The sequence below is a fragment of the Orcinus orca genome, chromosome 9 (assembly GCF_937001465.1).
Source record: "Orcinus orca chromosome 9, mOrcOrc1.1, whole genome shotgun sequence".
Taxonomy (NCBI): Eukaryota; Metazoa; Chordata; class Mammalia; order Artiodactyla; family Delphinidae; genus Orcinus; species Orcinus orca.
The window spans coordinates 91,181,418-91,202,211 of record NC_064567.1 but is presented as its reverse complement, the minus strand read 5'-3'; the positions used below and the strand labels follow the sequence as shown (position 1 = coordinate 91,202,211).

At 41.3% G+C, this 20,794-nt stretch overlaps 1 protein-coding gene across 2 annotated transcripts in view; it reads left to right on the top strand.

The window, feature by feature from the left end:
* The window catches only part of AMPH (amphiphysin), a 191,699-nt gene that overhangs the window by 147,559 nt on the left and 23,346 nt on the right, over positions 1–20,794 (top strand). The window contains exons 13-18 of one of the 2 annotated variants that reach the window (XM_049714914.1): positions 657–773; positions 4,663–4,686; positions 6,657–6,680; positions 9,477–9,509; positions 13,536–13,592; positions 18,293–18,418. In XM_049714914.1, the coding sequence (XP_049570871.1) occupies positions 657–773; positions 4,663–4,686; positions 6,657–6,680; positions 9,477–9,509; positions 13,536–13,592; positions 18,293–18,418 (381 nt within the window). The remainder of the gene's footprint in view (positions 1–656; positions 774–4,662; positions 4,687–6,656; positions 6,681–9,476; positions 9,510–13,535; positions 13,593–18,292; positions 18,419–20,794) is intronic. The other variant, XM_049714915.1, reaches the window with a different exon arrangement.

The following is a 20,794-nucleotide window of genomic DNA, read 5'->3' as shown; positions in this document are numbered from 1 at the left end:
CTTCTCTTGTTGCGGAGCACGGGCTCTAGGCACACGGGCTTCAGTCATTGTGGCTCGCAGGCTCTAGAGCACAGGCTCAGTAGTTGTGGCTCACAGGCTTAGTTGCTCTGCGGCATGTGGCGTCGTCCCAGACCAGGGCTCGAACCTGTGTCCCTTGCATTGGCAGGCGGATTCTAAACCATTGCGCCACCAGGGAAGTCCCCCTTACTTTTTAAATCTTAGCTTCCTAGGGGGCATCACAGCAGTGGGTAACTGTAACGGGTCCAAGCCTTAGCCCACCTTATCTACTTGTTCCTCTGTAAATCTTGACCTGAGTTTTCCGAGCTGGCAGAGAAGGAGATTCCTTGGATCTTGGTGGCTTTAGGATACATTTCTCAGACATTCTCTTTGTTGCCTGGACTTGGAGCTGAACAAAGGATAAGAACTGGAGCCTGGACCATGTACCTGAGCATCTTAGGTGGTACTTGGCTGGAGGTGGTTATTTCGCCTCTCATCATACATAAGTAGTGACTCTGGGAGCCCATGGATGAGCCAGCTAAGTGGTAAATTATCAAAGCGTGCTTTGGGGTATCAGCTGAAATTGGAGGGTTATACATGGAATAGCTCATGAAGTCTGATCAGATTCAAGCTCGTGCATGTTTGTTTTGTTTTAACAGAATGAAGTCCCTGAGGTGAAGAAAGAGGAGACCTTGTTGGATCTGGACTTTGATCCTTTCAAGCCCGACATGCCCTCTGCGGGTTCTGCTGGAGTAACCCACTCACCGATGTCGCAGGTACCAAGTGGATTTTTGGATGTTTGGGGCTGATATTTCATAAACTTTAACAAGCTCAGTAAGGCATTCCGCTGACCCCTCTCCCTTTCACGTGACTGTTGACTTTTCTTTTCAGTTGACGAATATTTCCTAATGGGAAGGGAGGGTAGAAAGAGGACTTGATCACTGTCAATTATTCTCAACCTCCCCTACCATTAGCTTTCTCTACCCGCAGAGCTGGGATAACATACATTCCAGTTTGCCAGGAATCCTCCGTCTCAGAATGGTAATCCACAGAACCACATTTGTACTCGGAAGTGTCCAGGGTTGGATGATACATTTTATGGCTTCCTGAAATAAGACTGTTTCTTTGGGCTTGGGGTTTAATCGTCTTACTGTTTTCTCTACTTTCCTTCCTCATACTTTGCAAATTAAGGCATGTTTCAAATCACCATGAGATTTTGCCCCAAAAGGAATTTGTTTGCAGTATTGATAGTTCTGAACTTGATGATGGTGATGACGGCCTGTGTGTTCTTGATCATGGCTTGATGCAGAGCTGGCCTTGCTTATCCAAGCTTACCCCTGCTCACGACTTCCTCCTCCTCAACATTTTCCCCATTTCAGTAGTTATTATGATCTCATTGTCTATCAGAGGGATACTGGTGGTGGATGCTGTCATGACCTGTGGGTGATTCCTCTGGAATATAGCTACTTCACAGTTGTCTCTGCTCATGGAAGGAAGTTAACTCAGAATTTTTGCTACCCGGAAATTGTTTATGTCAGTAGTTTTGATGTGGTCGGGGCCTCACATTTGAGTTTGGGAAAAAATCCAAGGATGCTACCATGTACTTCAAATCAATGAATCACGGTGTATTGCAAAACTCAGCTTAGGAAGTGAGACCCAGCTCAACTTCCTGGTCATGAAGCCTTCTTGATACAGTAAACCTGGGGCACGGACAGCTCACTGTGACCCTCAATAAATAAAACTCCTCTTTACTCCACATTTTGTTCCAGAATGTGATTGGATTTCTGCAGGCCTCCAGGTTGTGATATTGGAATAAAATAAAAATAAAAATCTGAGACATCAACAAAGCAGGCAGTTAAGTAGGTTAGACACTAGTCGGAAAGGTACTTTGCAAACAAAAATAAAAATGGGTCTCTTAGATGAACGTTTCAGGAAGTTCTATTAATTCCCTTTTAAGATATTCGTGATGTGCCTTAGAATATTAAGGGCTCCAAGAAGTCCTACAATTTAAAAAAACTGTTTAGATTTGTTTAACTTAGGGTTTCCCAAATTTGTTTGACCCCAGAAATCTGTTTTAATGAAACGGTCTTAACATTCATGGGAATGGCCTGTAAAACTCACTTTGGAAAATGCTGATGTAGTCATTGTCAGCAAGTTTGACGATTCTATCCTGGTGGCCAAGCAAAGCAGAAAATGAATGTACGTATCATTCAGAACATCTCCTTTCCAGGGCTTTCCCATTGTATAGAAAGCCAGCAGAATTCAAGGGACTTCTTCTGCCTTCCCCTCCAACATTTATTACTTCAGTGGCAGGAAGAAAGTTTCCCCAGTGGCTGCTGAGATGATCAGGGGGTGAGATACCACAGCATTTCTGTCTGCAAGTCTGACTCAGGAGAGAAACCTCTTCTCTATCAATTCATGATTAAAAGAAGCCATGAATCATGGAAATTAAGGCTAAGAGATTCTTTCAGAATTCAACAAACAAACAAAAAATACCCTTGGTGATATCTTCAAAGGTCTCAGTTTCTGGAGGAAATGTATTACTGCCATCAGGGCAAGCTGTGTGTGCCCCTCTATCCTTCCCTCGGGCCAGGTGATTAACTGCTCTGACTTCCCAGTGGCTGTAATTGAGTCACCTCACCGCAGAGTTGTCCTGTGATCCAGCGCTAACCACATCTCTCCTCTTTGGCTAAGAAGAAACGTTTAGGCTGAGATAACAAAAGGCACAGAGCTGTTAGAATCTGCTACCTTCTCTCCCCTTCACTCAAAATGCTCTCCCTTCCCCATCGCCTGACCCCGTGTTTTATTTTATTTTATTTTGAGATCCAGAGTTTTGCTTTATTAGACATCTGTGAAGACAGTTTGCAGATACAGTCAGATTGTGAATTGCTGCCACGTTCTGTGAAGTTTGAGTTTACAGTGAACAAGACCCCAGTGGCTGTTATTTTAGAATATATTTCCATATTCCAAGCAGATGAGACATGTGATGTTTATGGCCAACAGCTTTCATACTAGTCATCCACTTCAGCCATTTCCCAGCATAAATATGCAGCTTAATCCCAGCTACTTCATCTCTACAATGTGGGATTCGATCTTCAACTAATAATGCATTCTGACTCCTGTTTATATAGGTGCATGCAGTTAACCAGACCTGGACTCTAACAGCTAAACTTGATCTAAATAGCATTCTAGGGGTAGGGCAGGCTCTGTAATCCGGACTCATCTTAGCCATCTGACCCCATGTTTTAATTTGCGTTCTTGCTGCTCACAGAACACCTCACCTTGTGATGTCTGCAGTGTCCACACGAGCTAACACATCCTTTCATGATCGGAAGGAGTGATAAACACGTTTCCCGTTGCTGCCTTCCTTTGGAGAAAATACCTGTTCTGTCTGCATTATGCAGGGATGTGTAGGAGCTTCTAGGAGCTGTGATTCTTAAGGGGCTGTGAAGCAAGAAAGCATCAACCATTTGGAGAATCAGAAAATGCATATAAGGTGGAGAAGGAGTCCAAGTACCAATAACTGGCTTTCAGTGGAGCTGTTCTACACTTAGTCGTTCTACAAGTGGGTGCTAACCCAGAGACCGACCAGGCTGCCCAGAGCTGCAGGGTGGGACCATTAGAGGAGGTCTGGACCAACTGCGGTGGGGGGAGGTTTCAGCTGGAACCACAGGGCCCATCTTCTGTGTAGTACAGAACCCAAACCAGACATCCATAATCCCGTCTGGAAAGTGTCCTGTTCTTCAGATGTGAGTACCAGGCTCTCTTAATTTTCTGTTCACATTTAGAGATTCAAAATAAGTGCTCAAACATGGATCTATTCTAGTCACAAAGACATGAGCAGAAAAGGAGGTAGTCTTAGCTGTAATTCTGAGTCACAAAAGAAATAAGAAAGTGTCCCCCACTTTCCCCACACAGTGCAAGTTATTTAAACCATCTGGATTCATTCCCCAGGATCAATAAGCTTCATAATTAAAATGCCAGTAGTAAGTGTAATTCACCCATGTCTTAGGGGGCACCCTGCTAATTTGCACGATTGCCAATTAATCGAGCTGTGTTTTATCGTCTAATTCAACATACTGAAGAACTATTTTTCTGGAATTCATTTACCATTAACAGGTCATCGTCTTGAATTTGGTAAGGCGGGGTGGGGAGAGGAAAGAGCATTAGCAATGGTTAGGACCTGCATTTCCTCAAAGATGTGATAAACTCTAATTTCTGGACATCTTGTTTACTTCATTTTAATTGTGTGTATGTCTGTGTGTGTGTGTGTTAATGTAAACCCATTCATCACAGTTCAGATATAGTTTTCACTCACAGAGCAAAAAGCAGATTGACTAGACCTATGCTATCCAATATGGTAGCCACTAGCCACACGTGGACATTTTAAATCTAAATTAAATAGAAGAATGTAAAATTAAAATTTGGTTCTGTTCCACTTGCACATTTCAAGTGTTCAGTAGCACATGTGACTAGTGGCTGCTGTATTGGACAGCACAGATATGGAACATTTTCATCACCAAAGAAAGTTCTGTTGGACAGTGCCGTACGAAGTGTTCCTGAAATGTTTATGATTTTATTTCAAGAACTTTTGTCACCTCCGTGTTTTTGACATGCTGGGGATTTGTCTGTTAATGGTATTTTTGTTTCTCTGTTTGCTTTCAGACATTGCCCTGGGACCTATGGACGGTAAGAGAACTAAGAACTCTGTATTTTGGTGTATCTGGATTGCTAGACACTTGGGAACCTTGTTATATTTTATTTCATCTGTGATGGAAAGAAGACCCAGATGTTTTTTGATGACAACGTAGTCCCCTAGAACAATCATCAGCTCCCTCATGATTTCTAAGCATTTACCTGCACATGGAAACAAAGGTGAGGAAAAGAATGTCAGTGCCAGACTCCTGGGTGAGCAGGAATTCAGTGTTTCGCCTTTTATGCATCCTCCTGTGATTATCGGTGGCCAGAGGAAATTTTGTAGTGAAGGCATGCTTATTTGTTATTGCTTATAGAATACACAAAAAGTATGGATGAGAAAATGTGAAGGACGAGCTACTCGACACAGGGAACCATTTTTTCATTTTTATTTTCAGTGAAGCTTATTAGTCAATGAGGATTTGAACCTCAGAGTCACACAGTCCTGGATTTGAGTCTAGACTCTAGTTCTTCCAACAATATGACTTTGAGCAACTTCTACTAAAACTCTTTAAGCCTCAGTTATTCTCATCTGTAAAATAAGGGTAATGACGCCGACCTCAGAGGGTTGTGTGAAGATTAGAGATAGTATTTGTAGAATATTTAGCCCAATGTCTAGCATGTGTCAATACAAGGTAGATATTACTGCTCATGTTATGTATTCAGCTACTCTGATGTACAAGGATGAATACTTCCGGAATTTAGACTTCAGAATAAAACACAAACAGGCAGTTGTGGTGGTGACATCTGTGCAATTAAGAAAATGACTGCACCCACATAGAGCCTCACATCCCTTGGGGTAGGACCATGGTCTACCCCTTTCTTAGAGAAGCCCTTGGTCACGTGGTCTTAAGAAATCAACTTGAGTTCACATTTTCTTCTTTTTTAGTGAGACAGCAACAGGAAAGTTGGGTAGATTTAACTATTCATGAGCCTGATCTTTTGAGGCGACATTGCTACTTTCTTCCCTTAAAACAGAAAGATGACTACCCCCTTCCCTTCCACAGGAGCTTAAAGCATCGTGGAAAGCTCTCAAGAGAAGAGCTAAAAAATGTTGAACGAAAACATCTTTTCTAGGGAGCTGGTTTTACTTGGATATTCGCAAAAAGGGATACATGGATTGACATTCAGAACACTGGAAAATTCTAGCCTCAACTTTGTGTTAATTTTTTTTAAAGATTAGGAGGACAACGCTAATTTTGGTTATTCCAATATTTCATATGTTTAGTTGGAGCTATTCCACACCTTACGTTCCCTAGCTGGGAAGGGTATAGAGAGGCTAAAAGTACCATCTAGAAGGAACGCTGACTAATTCAGAGGACAGACCTGCTAGGAATGGTAAAGATGACAAGATTGTAAGACGGAAGCTCCCTGGGCATAATAGCTGACATTTCTTGATCTTATCTCCTCAGTGTTATTTCTTTGTGTGCAGACAAGTCTTCTAGGTTGCGGGGAGAACAAGAGGAAAATCCTTCAGGCAGGCAGAGTGGTTAGTCTGTCGGATCATCTTCCATGCAAACACCACTTCAAAGGCAGAACCAAGGGCAGGATGAGTTTGGGAAAGATTTTATTCTGACACTGTATCAGAGCACATGATGCTGTGTGATTCTCTGGCTGCTAATGCTTGATCTTATCCTGGTCTCCTCAGGCTTGCTTCTTTGAAACTTTTCATTTCAGAGTCTGCTAAAGCAAAAGTCATGTAATAGCCGTAAAACGTCCTTGTTGGTATTAGTAAATGACAGAGGCATTTTTCATGTTTCAATTGTGTAGTCTTAGCAATAGTGGAACAAAACTCATTCCTATTATAAAACAAGTTGCAAAACTTAATATCAAACCAATAAAAGCCAAAGTCTTCAGCAGTATGTTGACTTTGAACAGCCTGGGATTTTAATGTGCTATGGAATTTTCTTCTCTTGCCTTATGATTATGCTTATTTCTTCTTCTTCTTTTTTTTACTCATATAGACAAGCACTGATTTGGTACAACCGGTAGGTAAATATCCAGAAAATTCTGGATTTTTTCGGTACTTAATATGCATTGTATATGTGGTATATTATCTAGAATGAGCTCTTTTTTTTTTCTCATGGCATTGTTAGTCACAGATTTAGCCTTAAACCATTTAATTTAAATACTTTCTAGCTTTGTGTAACTGGTGCTACCCTACTGAAGAGCTTTGTGTTTTTCATCAAATCTTACCATGATCTATTTCATCTTATGTTTTTTTTTTTTTTTCCTTTGCTTTTCTGCACACTCTAAAGACTGATTCTTCAAAAAGTCTTTCCCTGTGTAACCTGATCATGGAGGAACCTCCAGACAGTGGGTTGACCGAAGAAATTCAAAGATCTCAGATTGATTTAGGTGCAATTATTTGGGGCCCTGATGCTAGTACAGACAGTGTCAGCCAGGAAATTACCCAAGGTGGGTCGCAGGAAGACTCTGCATGTCTCTCCAAAGCAGAGCAGGAACTGGGATTTTCCACCGGGATACTTCCTGCTGCTGGCTGGCACACTGTAGCTGGACAGGGTGAGCATGTTCTGGGGGCAGCTGCTCCACGTGGAGAAGAACAAATGCCCCCAAATCCCATGCCTGGTGCTGCTTGTTTGGAGTTGGAGCATCCTTGCCATCTACCCGACTCAGAGATACCAGCCATGGAAACTGGTGGCCTGGTCAAAGAAAGTCAAGAAGATGTTAAAAAGTCAGAAGAAGAAGAAGGAAAACAGAAGATAGAAGATTCTGTCTGGGCAGGTGTGGAGACATATGAAAAGGTAGAGGCTGGAGCTCTTGGTGTCAAGGCCCTAGGAGGGACAGAGGAATTTGAAGAGAGAGGATGTACAGGAAACAGAGTAGTAGATCTTTTTAAGACAGTAGGAAAGCAAGACCAGGAGACCTTAAAAAGCAATGAAGAGGAAACTAAGAAAGATCTAAGTGCTGGGTACAAGGAAAGTGTAAAGACCAATGAAAAGTATCTTGAGAAAATTGACATATTTGAAAAAGACATGGAAAGTGTAGACAGAGCAGATGAGTTGAGTGACAGAGACCAAGGACTAGATGAAGGGATTCAAGTAGTAATAAATAATTGTGAAATTATAGAGGGATCTGGAGCTAACCCTGCCAATCACACAGATATTTTGAATCTGCCTCTCCGTACTGACTCTGTATCTAATCCTGAAGATGCCAGCACAGAGGAATTGTTCTTAGCTGGAAAAAACATAAAGAAAAATGTAATCGACCCTCCTAACCATGATAAAATGTATCACTCAGCACAGGGCAGTGCAGATGCTGAAGAGATGCAGTGTGAGGCTGTGTTACATGCGCCTGGAAGCAACAGAGATGGAAATCAGTCTGTTGTTTTATCGATAAAACATGAAGCAGCAGCTCAGTCTAGGACAGATCTTAATTGTGCTCTGGGAACTAACACAAACAGAAGAGATCGGTGTTTGTGTAAGGCTGAAGATTCATTAATAGAGGAACCTGAAAGTACAGTGACTGGGAACTGTAGCCATACCATTAACTTGCCCAAAATTGCAAAACCAGACTCTTGGGGGACAGATCCAGGTCAAATCTGGCAGCCAAGCTTGGATTCAGCAGTGAATAATACGGATATATTGGAATTCTCTGGTATACCAGATGGCCAAGCAAGTGGATTTGCCAGTTGCCTTGATTCTATTAATCACTGGCCTATCAGAGATATGGGAGGCTTAGATAATTGCTGGGAACATTTAGACACAGTTGGGAGCAAGAAAGGGCTGGAGGTGGACTTACTAGCAGAGGTATGTGGGGAACAAGCCATTGCTAGCCGTGGGGAACAGAGTCAAGAGATAGCTAGACCATTGGTTATGGGAACCTCCCAGAATGTTAGCACCGAGAGTTCCACTAGTCCCCAAGACAATGACACCAACAACTCAGATTTATCTGAAGATGAAATTGCTAACCAGAGATATGGATTGTTGTACCAAGAAATAGAGGCTGATAAAGAAGAGGTACTTACCCCAGTATGTAGTATAGACTAGCCAAAGACTTGTAGGTTCTGTTTTTCCTAATGTTTCTCACCGACTTCATCATCCATCACTATCTTCTCCAAGATCTGCTTCATCTCCTTGACAGATTGTCATGTACCTCTTGAAATCTGTGCAAACCAAACACAAAATAGGTTGACAAAACAAACAAACAAAAATCCCCCGGAACAACAACACAAAAAGCAGAATGATGGTGTTGGAAACTAATGAGTGTCTACTTTGCCATCCTATTTACTGTATTTATTCTTTCTACTTTCACTTTTATTGTTCAAGCACTAAATATATATATAAAACAGACAGATTTACTGTTCCTAAAGTGGTTCCACCCCAGTAAAAACACATGAAATGTTTCTACCCAGGCCCATGGAAGCTATAAAATCTCATAATAGCTGTTCATCAAAATGATGTATTTAGAGAAATACTGGAAATGCTTCCAGATTCTATGGATGGCTAAAAAAACGAGCTATTTAACCACTCATGGCTCTTGTCTGGAATCATGTTCTCATTGTTGAGAAAGTGGGCTTTGGTTAGCCCTGAGCCACATACCAGCAATAATTGTAAAAATAATGTTGTTCTTTTTTTTGTCAGCCTATTTAAAATAATACAGGATGGCCTTTTCCATTTCCTAAGCATTTTCATGCACAGCAGCCTTTTGTATTATTTTAAAATTTGCAGTGGTTTTTACTTTCCCACCTGTCTAGTAGACATTTACCAATCCTACAAAAGTAATGAAAAAAATAACGTACTCTGATTCCCATTTCTCTTTAGGCTTCTGGAGGTCCATTTAATGGATTCACCCAGGTAAGAAATCAATTTGCTGGCAAAATCCATCTGTTAAGAATGATGCAAATCTGAAAAATGTGGACCTCTGCTTGCTGGGATAGCATAATGTTTAAGTACGTCAGCATAAAATTTGAGCCCACTTCTTGTGAATTCAGTAATGGAAACAGTAATAGGAGCAATGTTGCAGCGTTGTTGTGAAGATTAAATGAAATGTGAACGTAGAGATTTAGCCCAGCAGCCTAGCACGTACTAAGTGCTCCTTGACTCTAGTTAGCTCTTGTTAATATTATTAGCTCTACCATGGAATTCTGATGACGCCTCCACTAGAAATGAGAAGTTGTCTTTATCTGAGAGATCTCCTAGGTTCAGCTGTTGGAAAAGAGGAGATAGGATTGTTTTGAACTAATGAGATGGATCTTCAGACAATATAAGAGATTTTTAGGAGTCTCCTTCTAAATATTTATCTAAGAGTCATACTACACGGAACCTTATTTCTTCAGTGGTTCTTCAGGAAGGAGCCACTGGAAGATCAGAAACTGTAGGTTGGCTCTGACCAATAAGACGTGCCACACAGTGGACTGTCCCATTCACTGTATATGTCCCAACAGATGGACGGTGTAACCCATGTGAAAGGCAGGCCACGTGGCTGTCAAGTTCATGGAATAAGTTCTGAAAACCTCTTCAAGGGAGACTTCAAATATCTGCTTGTCTGTGATGAGTGCTTTTTCTCAGACTATGAGACATGAACAATTTTGAATTTTAACATTCAGAATTTCTCTATTTAAAAGTTTGACTACTTTCCCCCATGTTACCTATAAAAAGAGAAGACCCACTGACTCACACACCTACACCCAAATACAGATAACACACAAACGCACAGAGAGATGATAACATGTCTCTTCCATAGAAGAGAACTCCTTTGAAAGATCGGGTCATGAGAATTCATTTCTTATTTTTTAAGTTTGTATTTATCACTTATAAATGCACATAGTTTAAAGAGTAACAACATTTTATAAGGTATTTTTTTTAATTTAAAAACTTCAGACCATCTTACATCCCCTGATTTCCTGCTTCTTAGAGGAAAATACTTTCACGCCTTGTAGCAGATTCTCTGATTTCACCCCCATATGTGTGCATGACTTTCTTCTAATGCTCCTTCTTGATTTCCGAAGCATTAGCTATGGACTTATCTCTCTGGAAGATGAGGACTTAAAGCGCTTTCAACCTGCTGTGGCCACAGTTCACATCTCTCTCTGCTTCCTGTCCTTCCACTGATGTCATAGCCAGCCAGCCAATCATTGGTGGTATTATCACGATGCTATAGACGCTCTTAGTGCTCAAGTCATGAAGTTTACATTTCCTTTTATGCCAACGTTTTTTTTCCTTTGAGGAAATAATTGTAGGGTCTTGTTTGTTAGCATGTTGGTTTGTTTGCTTAGTTTTCTAGGTACTTATTACTAATTCAACCCCATACTCTGTGGTTATAGAAATCTCCTCTCGTTTTGTTTAAAACATTAAACATTCTTTAAGTTTCATCCTCCTGAAGGTTGAAGCTATCCTTCTGGATGGCTCCAGCCTGACCTGGGGATTCCATGGCTACAACTTGCTGCTACGGCTATTGTCACAGGGTCTCCCATCACGTCTACTGTGGGGATTGCCTCACCTGTCTTCTGTCCATCCACTCTTTTCAGGACACAGATTGTCCTCATTTGGGGCTAAATTCCTCATTTGGGTAGAGCACATCCTCCAGTAGCTTGCTGAGAAAGGTGTGCACAAGAAGCATGTATTTGTGACCTTCTCTGTTTGAAAATATTTGTGTTCCCATGTACATAATGGACTGTAAGCTTGGATATTATATTACAAGTTGTAAACTGTTTTCCTTTAGAATTTTGGAGCCATTCCTCCACCCGATTCTACCTCCTAGCCTTGCCACTGAGAAATTGTCATTTTGATTCTTGATCTCTTGTAAGAAACCCTCTCTCTTTCTCTCTCTCTCTGCTCCCTTATGTACCCCTCCCACCTTCTTTTTCTCTTTCTTTCTGGAAGTCTGTGTAATCTTTATACCCCAGTGACTCTAGGATTTTACAATGATGTACTGTGGTCTGAGTCTATTTTCATACATTGTACTGGGCCCTTTTAATCTAAAGACTGTGTCTTTCAGTTTGGGGGACTTTTTCTTCCTGATGATTTCTTTTGCTTTCTTTTGTTTTCTCATTCTGTAACCCTTCTCTTTTTCATATGCTGGCTTCTTCAGCTTTTCTTCTAATTAATTCTTTTTCTTTGCTTTTCCCTTTTCTCTTTCTCTGCTTTCCAACTCTTCCAACAGATTTTTCACTTCTATATATTTTTTTAATTTCCAAGAGCTCTTTTTGTTTACTGACTATTTGGTTTTTAATAACATCCTCTTCTTGTGTCATGAATACAGCATCTTCCATTATATTTCCAAGGGTATTAATAATAATAATTTTCAAAGGTCTTTTCCCCCCTGTAAAGTCTTTGTTTCTTCCACTTTATTAAACCTATTCGGTCTCCCTTTAATATTTGAAACTTTTCTTAAATGTTTGTTAATCTTGGCTGTCTCCTCGTATTTCATAAGAGGGGGACACTGAAAAGCTGAGAGACTTGTACAAGTAGGTAGAGCTCATTGACTATGGGTATTGTTGTAGGATTCTGTTGTAGGATTCTCTTTCCTGTTGAGGAATTCCTAGTGTCAGATTCTTTAGGCTTTTTTTTTTTTTCTTGAGCTGGTCATATTTCCCTGGGAAGACTCTTCTGGTCTCCTGTCTGGATATGTGCAGGGGTGCAGGGGTACAAGCCTGGCTGCCAGTGTAATGGGAGTTGAATGGGGAAGAAGTTGGGAGAGGAGGAGCCCATGTCTAAATATTTATTATGTAAATTTTCATTTAATCCTGCTGCTTTCCTAACATGCCTGTGTGCCCCCCAGTCCAGAGACCCTCTGTTTCAGCCTCTGAAAATAATCTCAAGTCGGGGGTGGAAAGGGTATTGCTTGGTTTTCAGGTAGATGAGAGTATCTCCAGGTCTAAGTACTTTTTAATAGACTTCCAACCAGTTCCTCTGTCTTTAGCAGCATCCTAATTTCCATTTCCTGTGGTCCCCATCTTTCTAATTCTTGATCCATTGGGATTTATGAGTAATAAATTGGCTTGCTTTTTGGCATTTCTTACATCAACTTAAGGTACAGATGTTTTTGGTTCCCCAAGTTACCTACTGTTCGTTCATTTGCTTTTCAGTTTCAGAATTTTGTTAATGTTGTTTTTGTTCCCATTCTTTTTACCCTTATGGGTTTATGCCTTTAAAAATTAATTTTCTTATTGTTATTTAGTTTGGATTCTGGAGGTAATTGCCTGTGTTCAATCCACCATCTTTAACCAGATGTCACTGGCTCATCTTTTCTGTTGGGGAACCGTTGATGTTTAATTCTTTGGGGATTTCTTTGGTCAGATTACCCAGGAAAGATTCTTTCAGTCTCCTGTTTGGAGGGTATAAGTCTGGCTACCTGATGAAGATTCTCCTAGAGATCACTGTTCCCTGAGATTTCCTCCACCTTGATTTTTTTAGGATTCGTATCCTGAATGAATATATTGTATACAGTTTTTAAGTTATGGTTCATAATTAACTCATAGAAGTCACACTTCAGTGATATAGTAAGATTAAGGTTCCAACATTTTAAAACGTTTAAATTTGTAGCTTAGATCCATCAAATTCTAACTTGATGTTGATGTCCGGAGGAGCAGCTGCAGACCAAAGATGCCTCTGAAGACACTGCCCTTTACGTAATGTCTCTCATCAGATCATTGAATTCTGCTAGCTCAGGTTTCTATGTAGAATAACTGCTGGCAAAAAATTATCTCTGCATGTTTTGCTTTTCTGATTTAAATAAAAAGAGACTAAAAGAACTTTATAATGTATTTATTGACACAATTCATGCGAGCTAATTTATATGATACCTTTGTTGTTGCTTTTTTGGCAAATTACCTGAAACCCTAATAATTTTGAATATTCTACTTTATTCCCAATTTTCAGCCGCAGGACACTACATTATTCACGATGCAGACAGACCAGGATATGATCTGTAACTTGGTAAGCTGATTTTGGTTTGTGTTTTGGGGATGTTGTTAGTTACCACCAAAAGATCCAAGGTTGATCTTTGTAGGTTATTTAGAGCCTGAAATCCAGCGTGTGGTTTCTGTAGCCCCCTCTTTTCTAGAAAATGAGAAGGAGAGCTTCCGAAAAATCTCAGTGTGACTTTGAATGTGGCTGCTTCTGTTTATAAAGGCACAGTGATCCCAGCAAAAATCAGTCTCTTAATTACGGGCTTCAGTGGAACACAGTCTATCCATCAAGGACATGGGTGTTTCTTTTTTTTTTTTAATTAAAAAAAATAAATTTATTTATTTATCTGGCTGCGTTGGGTCTTCGTTGCTGCGCGCGGGCTTTCTCTAGTTGCAGTGAGCGGGTGCTACTCTTCGTTGCGGTGTGCGGGCTTCTCATTGCGGTGGCTTCTCTTGTTGTGGAGCACGGGCTCTAGGCGTGCGGGCTCAGTAGTTGTGGCGCACGGGCTTAGTTGCTCCCCGGCATGTGGGATCTTCCCGGACCAGGGAACGAACCTGTACATGGGTGTTTCTGAGTGACTGTACCTTATGCTACGGGACTGACGATGAAGTTGCCTCGAGAATTCATGCTTGAAAGTAGATCCTTGCTTTTCCTTGAACCGGAAGCTACCTCATTTCTCATGTCCTCCCTTCATTTTGTGAGTTGTAGAAGGAAGTAATGCACAGTAGAGGTAGGATTCCTACTTTACTGTCAAATGAGATGAGAGAAAAGCTTAGCTGGGGAGTGAGGAGGCAGAAGGGTTACTCTGGGGGTTAGAGGAGATTCTTACAAACTCAGTTATCATGGGAAACGTTTTTAGCAGCAGCTTACTCGTCAAGTTGAATGAAGAGACCTTGAGTGACATCACTGAGAGCTTCCCAGTGCTACACTACAGGGGGTTTGGGCTCTTTGAGGATTAGTTCATGGTTATGTGTAGCACACTGGTTTTCCCGTGGGAATGGCATAGGATTATCCCAGCTTCTGGCTTTCGTTTTGGAAACTTAGAATTGGGTTTAAGGAGAAGGACTTTTTCCTTTCAGGTGATTTCACTTCTAAGAAAGGATTTCTGCTCCGGGAAGTTTGTCTTCAAGGCTAATTTGATATTTTTCAAAGGCAAGTGTTTCTCTAGCATCTTGTCTGGAGGTGGTTGTATTTTTGCCTTTTGGGTAACCAGATAAAAAGGTGGAGCCTGTGAGGCCTGCAAGTAAAGATTTCAATGTTTAAAATTCAGATTATATTGATGTTAATAATGGAGCCAGAGAGACCTCCATTTCATGGTCATTGGTGGTTTTCAGTCTGGGGTGCTGATGGAGTAAATGTTATACTGGTGCTGGAGGATGAGATTTTTAATTACCAGTTGAGAATGGGTTAAGAAAAACGGAGGGACCCTGGTATAAACGAAAAGGCAATGGGTCATCATTAAATTCACACCTATTACTGTTGCAAATTCCTGGCATAGAATCCAGTGGTTTTTAAGTTTCTCTGAACATCTCTCTACCCCCTACAGCTGGTTCTAGGAGCTTCCATTGCCTGCCCTCCCCTTCTCTTTTTATGTGTTCTCTGAAGCAGACTTCTTGCACCTTCTTTCCATTGGGGAACTTAGCTTCGTCATTCCCAGCATTGTAGATGCTGCTAGGGTTGCCCTGTGGGGAACTGGGAATCGCAGTGACCCTCTCCCACTGAGCTGTGATTATATGGGATCTTCCCGGGAGCAGGGCAGTGTCCCAACATGGGTTCATTGACTGGTCTGAGCAAGGTGGAGGCTGCAGTTGGTAGTCAACTGCACATCTCCCCAGTCTGCATCTTATGGCCCCACGGGACATCCCTTGTGTACAAGTTTAAACCTTTTTGAATCTGCAAACCCTGCCCTGGGCTCAGGGTTGCCTCCATGGCCCTTTGAAGTTCTCAATAAATTAGCTCTCCCCAGTTTGGAGAAGCAGGATCATAAGGTAGTCGCCATATTGGAATGTGACTAGACCCTTAACTCCATTCTCCCAACCCATCTCTTCTTCCTCTGCATTGACCTTCTTTCTAGCTTATCACAGAGGATGCCGGAACATGTGCACCAAAGTTACACTACTCGTTTTGTTCTAAAACAATTCCATTTCTGAGTCTCAGAGTTAAACCATTGTGGCATCCTGCTGTCAGTAATAAATATAGAGTATACGTCTCCTCTGAATGTATAATGGTCTCTACTCCAGCAAACAATAGCAAGTCCTTACCAGTGCTCCCAGATGGGTGTGGCATGGTATCAACCCACTTGCAATGCTTGTCAAGGGAGGCTTCTTATAGAAAAAAAAGTGGTTGAAACAGGGCACAATTCCTACAGGACTACTCTGAGATCTTTCTACAAGATGTTGTTCACAATTTACCTTTGTTTTTCTTTCTATCTTGACAAAACATTTTCAATTTTACATTATCTTAGAAGAATTAGGAAAGTGGTTTCTATTTCTGGAGTTGAGTAGCTGATTTTATGTGCAAACATGCTGTCACGCTTCAGCCTTACTCATCATTCAGTGAGTTCCATTTGACCCCCTAGAATTTAAGTTGTTAAGTGTGTAATGCTATATTATAATATTCGGTGTGATATTATAAATAGAGAAAAATGTTGTGACTCGTAGGACATAACCCGTCTCTCCTCCCCTTCATACTTTGCTTCCATTGAGTCATTGTCTGACCTCAGCAAGGAGACGCCATTGGACTTATTCATGAAATCACCCTAGTTATTCTCGCCATATGTAAAACTTCAGAATTTCCTCGCACTTCCAAGAAACCCAGCCTCTGATGCAAATATGTTTTCATTTTAAGTTATCTCTGTGTTTGGTTTTCTGGGTTTTTTCTTAATGTGCACAGATATATTTATTTGATACACGTTTTGAAACTTCTCTTGACCCCTCATCCTCCATTGCAGACTCAGCTCGCCGGGGGACAGCCATCAGCCTATGGGTTTCTTGCTCTTTGTCAAATTACCCTTCCTATCCTTGTTGTGTAGGTCATCTGATACCATTCTCTCGTAGCAAATCACCTCGACTTCCAAAATGGTTAGATCATACTCTGAGAGCTTACAGTAGCTCTTTGCTGCAAGGAAAACTCAGTCCATTATGAAGATAATTCCTTTTGAACAATACAAGTGAAATCTTTCCCCATAAAGGACTCCTGAGAGTAGATGAGAGTGAATTTTATCTCATTCTTTCTTAAAAATTGTGTCTGATCACCCCTTAAAGGTTATAAAAGCCCATAAAAATATCAAACCTCTGTACATTTATCTCCCTAAGTGTCCTTTCATTTTATGAAGCCCTTTCAAGAGAAGGGTGGTATGACCTTGGTATGCGTCACAGTGGAGGTTTTGGCGGAGGGCACAAGACAAATATTTTGCGTATTTATCCAACAGCAGGCTATCGTTATTTTCTATAATCTCAGCATAACTTCTCCATCACTTCCCCACGCAGCTTGCCATGTGCACCAGCTTCAGTGGACATATGGGAGAGCTAGAGATGGCTTTTGATTGCGTATGGCGAATGTCTGACGGAAGTTACTGATTCCTCCAAAGGAAGTATTTATTGGAGACTCCGTACTCCTCTAGGAAAACGCTTTTAAACTTTCTTATGGCTTAAATGCCCTAATAGAAAATGATCTTAAAGTGCCCTACAGTGGCCATCCATTTAGTGAAATAGTCATGCTAAGTAGTGTGTTTACATTAATCTATAAATCAAAAGAGAGGAAACAATTTCAGTAGCCGTGGTAACTTGCATCGGCTGTGCTGTTTTTCATAGCCTGTTGTTATTTAATCATGCTAATTTTAAAACTCAAAAAATCTGGAGGTAAGAGATGCCAGAGGCTTGATTCAGCATATAATTGGAATCAGGAGGGTGTCTGTGTGTAGGGGTCACAGTGGGAAGAAAAGACCTCACTCTTATCCACACAAGTAGAAGAGTCTAACTGGTACCACAGAGAATACCGCCTGTGGTTCCCTAAAGAATTAGTTTATTATATGAAAAAAAAACACAAAAAACTGATGGCTAAGGATTTTGTTGGAGGGGAAAGTGGAATAAGGGAACGAACAAAATGTAAGGCAGCAAAGTATCTATGACTGTGGTGTCTCCTTGCCAGGTGGTTGGATCTACTCCTCCCAGCTGGGGCAGTTGCGCAGTAACTTCATATGACCTTTTCATGCACCTTAATGCGTTTTGATCTGAGTATTGGGATGGCCCCTCATTTTTTTGGTTGCATTGCATATCAACAGAGTGGGGAGGTCCCAGAATTGTGTTTCCATGAGCTCTTCCCTACTCCTTCCAATTTCCAAAGGTGGGAGCTCCTAGGATCTCTCCTCTCTCTGCTCAGTAGTAGAAAGTACCGTTTCAGGATCTCTTATAGATGACCTAAGGAAGTGAATACTCAGAATGTTGAAAGTAAGTAAAATGAGTAGCCAAAATGGTAAGTCTTTTTGCCCAACTTCAAGGGATATAACAGTGCTTGGTGATGGTAATGTGAAGCTTAATGAGAGTTTATTCCTAGACTTTTCAGTTGTGTAAAGACCCATCATGCCTAATGTGCAGGTTTTTTCCAGCACAGATTTAATGAAGCTAATTGCCTGTAGGATGACGAAGAAAATCGTAATTGTCCAGTATTCCGTCATGTTATCTATTCACTTGTTGAATCTTTTTCCTCTAATCCTCAAACCATCAAAGGCTGAACCTGAACAGGCTCCGCCCACAGAGCCGAAAGCAGAGGAGCCCCCAGCTGCTGTACCACCTGCTGCCGGGCTGGACCTTGGACTTGACACCCAGGCTGAGGAGCCAGTGGAGGGGGCGGAGGTGAGCGCCACCTCCCTTCCACCCTCCCCCCGCCTCTCCTGCCATTAGCTGTGCTCATCTCATCATCCCATTTCTCCCTTCTCATTCATGCTTCACTTGGACCAAATCACCTGCGTATCTGTCATGGCTCCCCAGGTTCAAATGGCCTTTACTCCTTTGACAGGGAAACTGCATATTGTTTTTTTTTTAAGGAAGATATCCAGAGACCTGCTCTTACACTGTCATGTAGCCACAGGCTTGGTTCTCAAAAAAGGGTGCCTTGATTCTTTCTGATAACTCTCCCATTCATGGTCAATAGGTTGTAATAACTCACAGATAACCAGACTTGTTAATGCTCCGCCCACCTGTGATGGCTGGAGATGGGCCTTCCATTAGGGACTAACCTGCAGATGATAGACAGAAGGGTAATCACCTTGTTGGTTGTGTCTACACATTGATTTCTTACAATATTAGTTTTGTAGGTTGGTGAAGGCCCCAGGAGGGACTGAAATCCTATATTAGAAATCCTTGAATCTATAAAGACTTCTATGGGAACAACTATTTGCTCAAAATCAAGTCTGGTGCTGGCTGTTATAGCACAGGAGAGCTTGAGGATGTATTTTGTGCAAGAGTGGAGACTCATTTGTCTGCCTGGAACCCTTCTCTAACCTGCTCCTTTCAGCCACACACCACACCACATCGAAAACCGGGATCGGCTCTATATGCACCCTATTGAATTGGATAAGTTAACACATGTGAAAGTGTAGAATGATACCAAGGAAAATTTACCAGGGAAGTGTACCAAAGTTTCCCAGGGAGAGTGAACAATAGTTTACTTATGAAATGCAGTTAAAATATCTCCTAAGAATTTCAATCAGGGTACCCTACAGCCTTCCCAGAATCTGTACAAAGAGAGAGACCAGGCTTCCCTGGTGGCGCAGTGGTTGAGAGTCTGCCTGCCGATGCAGGGGACGCGGGTTCGTGCCCCAGTCCAGGAAGATCCCACATGCTGCGGAGCGGCTGGGCCCGTGAGCCATGGCCGCTGAGCCTGTGCGTCCGGAGCCTGTGCTCCGCAGCGGGAGAGGCCACAACAGTGAGAGGCCCGCGTAACGCAAAAAAAAAAAAAAAAAGAAGAGGTAGACCAATCTCCCTATTCCCAAAATAACATTGCCTAGGTGAGATAACTAGAGAAATAAAAGCTATATTTTTGCTGTCAGTGCCCTAGGTTGTTTTACTGGGAAAAGGGTAGGTCATCTGTCAAATGTATTATTTATTAACAGAGTAGAAAAAATAAATAATAGGGCAAGATAGTGACGCAAAATACAAATTAAGAATTACTCAAGAAAAATGATCGTATTTTCCATGTAAAGGTACACAGTTGGACCAAGTTTTGTAAGGAAAACAAGACTGTGTTCTGCTAGACTGAGTCCCTCCTAAAAAGGCTGTTTGCACAGATTGTAGACTGGGAAGTGCTGAGGTGCTGGGCTCCAGTGTCCGGGATTTTTCTTCTTAACTCTCATTCCCAGATTCGCAGGTGATCTTAGTAACTCAGTGCAGACGGAGCATTTTCATTTGGTGTCAGATCTCTCCACTCAGCTTAGGATGATTTAAATAACAAAGGAAGGGAAGGAGACAATTGATTGTTCGAATGCTGTTACAATTAAGAAGAAAATTGATTTAAAAAAGAATATGGACCATGCTAGGGAGTTAGAAAGATATTGATTAGGTTCAGATATTGATTTAGAAATGGCTTCAGTTCTGAAAGGTTGTCATCAAATTTCTATTTTGAAGAGCAGCACAGACTCCATCTTTACCAGTGCTTTTTTTAAAATTAATTTTTATTGGAGTAGAGTTGATTTACAATGTGTGTGTGTGTTACTTTCTGCTGTACAGCAAAGTGAATCAGTTATACATACACATGTATCCACTCTTTTTTAGATTCTGTTCCCATATAGGTCATTACAGAGTATTGAGTACAGTTACCTATGCTATATAGCAGTTATCTATTTTATATACAGTAGTGTATACCAGTGTTTTTAAACCCAGTTGATTCAGTGCCCCAGACTATTCAGTGTAAGGCTTAATGACATCAACGCCCATGGTTTTGAGCAAAGGTATTCTGGGTTTGACAGTAGGGTGGAGATGTGAAATAGACAAGCTCATGTGTTAAATACAGGCTCGAACATTGATCCTCTGATGGCCGTGACCACATAACCTCTCATACCCATCCTTACTTTAACAAACTTATATAAGTAGGTTTTGTTTTCTCAAAGTCTAAGTTCATTGGTTTTCCAATGAAGAATCTGAGTAGCTACCCATTATCAAGTACCTACTGTGTCGTACCTACTACATATATAAAGATTTATAAAAGAATTATAATCTTTTAAATCAAGGTGG